Here is a 6,713-nt window from a genome sequence, read left to right as displayed (position 1 = left end):
ACAGCTCATGAGATCGTTAAACTTTAAAGAATTCTTCCTCACGATGTGAAGCCTGAAACGAGCATTACAACGTTAAACTTAACGGATGAAACTTGAGTTAGATACTTTTAGAAATCACACTGATTCAAGTTCTAGCACTTTTTTGTGCTAGTTACCAAATGTTAGCGTGTTTGACGAAGACTGTGAAGACGGTAAACATTAAACCTGCTGATATTAGCATTTAACTACATCTTCACAAGGCTGCTAGCATGTGTGTGGACTCTTCAGGCCTTTGCACACTGGACACGCTTTCTTTGTGAGATTTATTTCATGCTAATAATAGATTCCAAATCTGTATCGAGTCAATGTCGCGGAACTTCAGAGATACCGAGGCTTTTTGTTTTTTGGACTAAGGTACATTTTAAAATGTTCCAGTATCGACTTGGACACATCTAACAAATCAGAATGCATGTTGTTGAAGATTTTCTCGAAGCAGTGGACGTAGAAGAACAACTTCCTCCTCCACCCAGTCTGAGAAACAAATTCATCTTTACGAGGCAGGATTTAGTGTTTTTTATAAATATGAAAAGTCGAACTTCACCTTCAAATTATTCTTTATTTCGTGCTTTTAATTTGTGTCGCGTCGATGTGCAAAGGCCTTTAGTCTTATTGTGTTTAAAGGGTCGTTCATGATATTACAGTGAACATGTTCTCCAGGTACTGTTGTGTCCTTCTTGTTGGTGTTTAAGGCGACACGCACACAGAGAGTAGGAGGGGAACCCAGAATGGAACCCTGTGGGACGCAACACGCGTTTGTTGAGGTTTCATTTCTGTTTTAAGACTAAATTTCAGTCAAACCTCCCAAACAACACAGAGATTTTAGAACCAGGGTCCATCAGGCATGTACGTCCTGTGGGAAACACAAACATCAAACCCTAACGCACTGATCTGCTTTTGGATCTCGTGTAAATGTGTCACTTTTATGTTCTTGTGGTTTAACACTGGAGAAGTTGGTCAGAAGTGAAACTGTCGCTCTTTTGAACCTCAATAATCCGATTTTCCCACAGGACCTGAATGCAGCAGCTTCCATGGAAACTGAACATTTTCTTTCTTTTCGTTAGTGGAGGGACGAAGACGAGGCCGTCTCAGATTGGTGGATGGCCAGGCCCGAGGGCTGCTGGGCGGAGCTCGGGCCTGAGGCCCCAGGGTTCCCGCTGAGGGTCATGGGAGCAGGAGGGCGGGGGTTGAGGCGGGGGGGCAGGGGGTTGGAGGGGCGGATGAGAGGCGGGGGCTGCTGCAGCGTGGGGCGGGGCTGCAGGAAGCGAGCCTGCTGTTGGAGGGGCGGAGGCTGGCGGTGCAGGGAGGGCGTGGCTGGCAGGGAGGGCCGCAGGAGGGGAGGGGGCTGGTGGAGAGAAGAGGAGGCGCTGCTGGACGTCACCAGAGTCTGAGCCGAGGAAGACGAGGAGGCAGCAGGAGACGCACCGGAGGAGGTCACCTGACCCTGCGGAGAGGAGAGGCCAGAGTTTATTGAGTCTGAATGAATTTCAGGTGTGTTGCAAAGGATCATGGGAAACACAGTGTTGCCTGTGAAGTGTTTGTCTTTCACCTGCGCTGAGGATGATATGTTTCCCTTTGTGTCTGTCTGTTTGTCTGTCTGTCTGTTAGTTAGGAGGCAGGCTAAGTTTAATTTCTCACCTCTTCGTCTTCTTCGTCAGTGCTCTTCCCTGATGGAGTGGTAGAGCTGTTCTTTCCCTCCTCTCCTGAGGTGGCGCTGTCTCCGTTGGGAGCTCGTGTTCCCTGCTCCGCCTCCCACTCCTGCAGCACCTCCTCCAGGTTGAACCGCCGTCGGTAGTTCACAAAGAAGTTCTTCACCTGGCCGACCGTCTTGTTGCCTATGACGTCTGCGATGGCCTGAAAGTCTTTTCCGTATTTCCTGACACCTGGAGAACGTCACAGACGGGTTACACTGATGTCTGTGATTTACTGTATGTGGTTCACACGTGCACTGAACTTATCGAGTTATCAAGAGGAGCTGAACGAGAGAACGTCCGAATCATGACTGTAATCTTCCACCTGAGAACAAAGTGTCACGCCGCTAACACTTCCTGTCAGTTACAGTTCCACCTCGTCGTCCCTGCTCTGACTCTTCACCTTCACTGTTCCTCCTTCAGAGGAGTTTCTGTTACTAAGCAACCAGCTGCAGAGGAGACAATCTACTTCCTGTTTACACCACATGACCGGTGGACGTTCGTGGTCATGTGACGTGTGTTTTCACGTTTGTCAGTGTGGACCTTCTCTCTGTCAGTGACGTGATGAGAGCCGTGAGAATGAGTCCAAACAGTGAGATAATGTCAGGTCGACTCTGTTAATAACAGAGAAGAATCTCACCTTGAACTGCCAGGAGCTGCTCGTCCGTGGTCCAGCGAGCGTTCACCTTCTGGTTACACTGCAAAGTTCAACATCAGCGTAACCGTGAAACATGACACTGTGTGAAAAACGTTTCTACAACAGATTGAACCCATTTGGACGTGATGTGTGCTTCTCCCTTCGGAGCTGGATGAGGAAGAAGAGGAGGATCTGGCAGCTTGGTGGGTTTTAAAAATGTTCACGTACTTAAGGATAAATGATTTACAATGAAGTCAGTGGGTCTGTACCTCAGGGAGCCGGAAGTCTTCGATCCCAGACTCCAGCGTGTGTTTGAGTCCGCTGTTCATCTGCTTCGCGTTCTGCACCTGACGAGACACAACAAGTCAGGTGACCTCCTGTAGGTCCGAACGCTGCCTCCCTCTCAGAGCTGATTTAGCTGAGTGATGATGACTGAATATTATATTTATAGTTTTTTGTAATCCTCTTAGGTGTCTTTGAGGATTGTTTTCAGAGCTATAAGATGCATTATTTTATAATTGTTATTATTATTAGGAGGTGTCACCACCAGGTGGCAGTGGAGCCCTGGCAGATCAGACGAGCATGAGACTGGACGACTCAGACTCTGGAGGACAAGGACATTTTCTGTGTGGCCTCCAACCTGTCTCTTGAGGGACACCAGCTCCATGTCCAGCTGACGGAGGAGGGTGTTGGCGGCGGAGGCGCTGCAGGACACGGCCACCACGTCTTCCTGCGTCAGGTACATGCCTTTGGGGGGTCGGCAGCGGGAGCGCTGGTGGTGTCGGTGCTGCAGGGTCTGGTGCTCCCGTCGACCCAGCGCCACCTTAGAGCCCGGCACCACCGGCTCCACCTGGTTCTGAGGGAGCGAGAACATGTGATGTGTTATGAACCTAAAACTGACTTTATGATAAAAGTAAGAATGAGACCATAGAACAAATAGGATCCAGCTTCTCATCGTGTTGTTTGTTCTTCTTATAAACTTAAACTTAAAGTAAACCAGCTGAGTGGAGTCACTTTGAGTTTGTGATGTTTCATTTTCATATTTTGTAGATTAAGTATTTAAATGGAAAAATATCTATTAATCTGTAGTAAAATCTAAATGAAACGATTTAAGATGCAGCTCTGCTTTGAGCCTTATTACAGAAATGATTGATTCTAATCTTTCATAAAGTACAAGACCCATCTTAGAACTGACAGATATACCTCTAGTGTGTGTGTGTGTGTGTGTGTGTGTGTGGTATCGCCATGGCGACAGCAGCTTGGGCGTGTCTGCATACCTCTTTCTTTGCTTCCTTGTTGGGGTCGTAGTCACTGTCGTGGGCCTCGATGGGATTCGCTTCCTCCATCTCCTCGTCACTGCCGCGGCGACAACAAACCAAAGTTTAACCATTAAACGTTTTCACACAAAAACCAGAACACCACCACCAAGCTGAGAAACAGATTCCTTTTGACTTTAAATGTGTGGAGCGGTTTGTGTCAGAGCTTCTACCTGACGTCCTGGTTGCTCCTGTTGGCCAGTTTACGAGCCTGTCGGTCCATCAGACTCGTTCTGGAGCGAGTCTTCTTCCACGAGTAGTAATACTTCACCAGACTGGAGATGGATTTGTCCGGTAGCTGAAAGAATTCAAACCAGGTTTGAGGCACGCTGAGTCTTCAGGATATTGTTGTCGTTGTGTCAGCTGTTTACCATCTGCTGGATGCGGTGGAAGCTTTTCCCGTGGAAGCTGAACGCCTGTTCGAACAGAACCTTGTCCTCCACCGTCCACTCGTCAGGAAACGGCGTGAAGTTCGGGAGGTCGGCCAGAGACTTCTCTATGTTGTGTTTGTGCCAGAAGAGCATGCCAAGAGCCTGGACACACACACACACACACACACACACAGAAACACACACACACAGAAACACACACTTTCTGTCAATCTCAACTTTATCTGTGTTTTGACCAAAAGTCCCTGGAACTTTCTCAAAGTAACTAGAAGGTTCCTGTTCACTTTGGTTGTTTTTGTTCTGACAGTCGCGGCAGCTCTTCTGGTTCAGGAAGCAGAGGATCATGGGTAATAACCAGTGTTCAGCTGTTCCAGTTCAGTGGGACGACGCAGTCCGAGTCAACACATTGATACACATGAAAACCACTTCATCACTCCAACAGAGTTAATCACCACGTGTGGCTGCAGGGGGCGCTGTTGCTCAGTAATGGATCAGATTCTGTTCTGTCTGATACCTAATGCAAAAAACTTGATTAGTACTGAACTCATTATAAATAATAAGTAAAGTCAATTTTCTCTGTTGAAGCAGAAACTAAGAACAAATCCTTATTTTTGGGGCTTTTTAATCTTTTATACGATTGCGATGAAGGAGAGACAGGAAGTGAACGACATGCGGTGATGCTCCGGCCGGTCGACGGCACCCACCTGCTCCACGTTGTATCCATGCCTCTCTTTGGCTATCGCGATGTATTCGTCCACTGTGGAGGAAACACAGCGTCAGTTCAGCGGAGAGCCAGAGAAGCTTCTACAGGAGAAACCACAGGTTCACTTACGCTTGGAGTCGACGATGGAGTGATACGGAGACCAGACCAACATCCCCCCACTGTCCTTGTCTGTGTACTTAGTGGAACCTGAACAAAGATCCTCACGGTTAAAGAACTCCTTCAGCTGCACGGTTTAACATTTACAGGCTGTCACACATTCATATTAAGGCTGCTGAGACGGAGCTGAGTTGCATCATGGGAAACGTAGGAACCAGGGTCGGGGAACTAAACGTCAGGATTCTCCACCTCTGCTGCACAAACTTTTTATTAAATACCAATAAAGAATATTGTCTTTATTCATCTCTTTTTGTTGATTTCCATAAAATATTTCTTCATGGTCATTTTTTTTTCAGTTTTCTAAACACTTTAATTTAAGTTTCATACTATACCCTAATAATTTAGAATTATAACGTATTTTGATGCAGTTATATGCAGACATTAGGAAACGTTAAGTGTTTCTATGAAGATTTATTTGAAAGAATATATTGCACCTGTGTTTAACTATATTGTTGTTAGTTTTATTCTTTCTGTTATTGATACTTTTACCTATAGAACAACAGAGTCAATGTCAGATGAATCGTTTGTCCACATTAACTGCAAACGCTGCTCACAAGTTATTATTTTTAAAAGATTATTGTTTATATCTTTATAAAAATTGTAATCCTAAAAATGTATTGATATCTTGCTAAACAATATCTAATTCGACTTTTCTCTATTTATTACTTTCTTATAAATACGATGAGAACATGTCCTCGGGGATTGTGGGTAATTTTGCTGGTATCATAGACAGATTAAACAATTATGACAATATTTATTAGTCTGAGAAAAGTTCTATTGACAGAAAAATACAGAATGAATTAAAATCTTGAACCTGTAGCAGAGTCACTATGTTTATTATTGTATATTAACCATGATTAATGTGGAGGGATCATTAGAAACTAACAGGAATCTTCACGTCATGTCCCAGTGGAGGCTGACGCTCCTGACTTTATTAAATATTACATTTAATAAATATATTAAAGTGTCCTCCTCAGTGTTGATGAGTTTCAAACCTCCCTCCGTGTGACCGAGGCTACCCCCGTCCGTCCCACCGCACACACTCACCGGGCTCGAACTCGGGGATGTTGGCCTGATAGTCCGCTCCGACCCGCATCCCCACATCTGGAAACACACGCACACACAGATGTTGTCATTGTTATACAACACATGCATGATGATCATAAATGTTAATGCTGGAGCGCAGCGGTGGAGCCACAGGCGCGTGTTCGAGGCTCCCTCACCGTGCTCGTCGTCGCTGCCGCTCTCCTCAGAGAAATGTCCGTTGGACGCGTTGGACGGACTCTTGGTTCCGTTGGATCGACCTTTCCCCAAATACTCGGAGCCTTTGTCCATCATCCCCGGCATCTCGGCGCTCAGATGCACCGAGTTTCGGTCGCGGTGTCCGGATAGAAAATGTCACCAGGAGCCGCTGGAGCTTTTTCTTTTCTGCTGCTGTTCCCTCCGCCGCCGCAGCTCCGGCCGTGGCGCTGCAGCCGCGGTCGCCGCTGCCCGCCGCGTTTTAAGCGTCGCTTCGGTTTATGGAACAAAACAAACATCGGCAGCGGAGACGCGTCGGAATTTCACCGAAATCTAATCTGACGAAGTTTGTCCCGGAGGACGCGAGAGGCGTCGCTGCGCCGGGTCTAACCTCCGCGGCGGAAGGTCTTTTACGCACCGTTGAGCGGCAGTGCGGCGCCTGCTGCTGCGGAGCCTGTGGCCTGTGTAACCTTCCGCCCACACGAACTGATTAATACAAAGAATAATAAAGAAAATAAAACTGAG

The 6,713-nt window shown here is 46.8% G+C and overlaps 1 protein-coding gene across 1 annotated transcript; it reads right to left on the bottom strand.

Annotated features, from left to right (window-relative positions):
* Positions 1-607: 607 nt before the first annotated feature.
* Positions 608-6,713, bottom strand: rcor3 (REST corepressor 3). The gene is made up of 12 exons (XM_034589444.1): positions 6,173-6,713; positions 5,997-6,053; positions 4,902-4,979; positions 4,774-4,826; positions 4,052-4,213; positions 3,854-3,978; positions 3,642-3,720; positions 3,005-3,220; positions 2,634-2,711; positions 2,368-2,425; positions 1,675-1,919; positions 608-1,480 (listed from the first exon to the last, which is right to left on the bottom strand). The coding sequence occupies exons 1-12, from the start codon at positions 6,294-6,296 to the stop codon at positions 1,097-1,099; spliced, it is 1,659 nt and encodes a 552-aa protein (XP_034445335.1). The 5' UTR covers positions 6,297-6,713; the 3' UTR covers positions 608-1,096.

The sequence above is a fragment of the Hippoglossus hippoglossus genome, chromosome 1 (assembly GCF_009819705.1).
Source record: "Hippoglossus hippoglossus isolate fHipHip1 chromosome 1, fHipHip1.pri, whole genome shotgun sequence".
Classification (NCBI taxonomy): Eukaryota; Metazoa; Chordata; class Actinopteri; order Pleuronectiformes; family Pleuronectidae; genus Hippoglossus; species Hippoglossus hippoglossus.
The sequence above is the reverse complement of the archived record's forward strand: the minus strand, read 5'-3'. Positions and strand labels throughout refer to the sequence as shown.

Bases quoted from the DNA above. Each gene is read 5' to 3' on its own strand.
- rcor3 (XM_034589444.1), bottom strand. From the start codon at position 6,296: ATGCCGGGGATGATGGACAAAGGCTCCGAGTATTTGGGGAAAGGTCGA. The intron at 2,426-2,633 runs GTACAGACCCAC...TGAACTTTGCAG, and splicing joins AAGACTTCCGGCTCCCTGAG to TGTAACCAGAAGGTGAACGC. The intron at 1,481-1,674 runs GTGAGAAATTAA...TCCTCTCCGCAG, and splicing joins CTGACGAAGAAGACGAAGAG to GGTCAGGTGACCTCCTCCGG.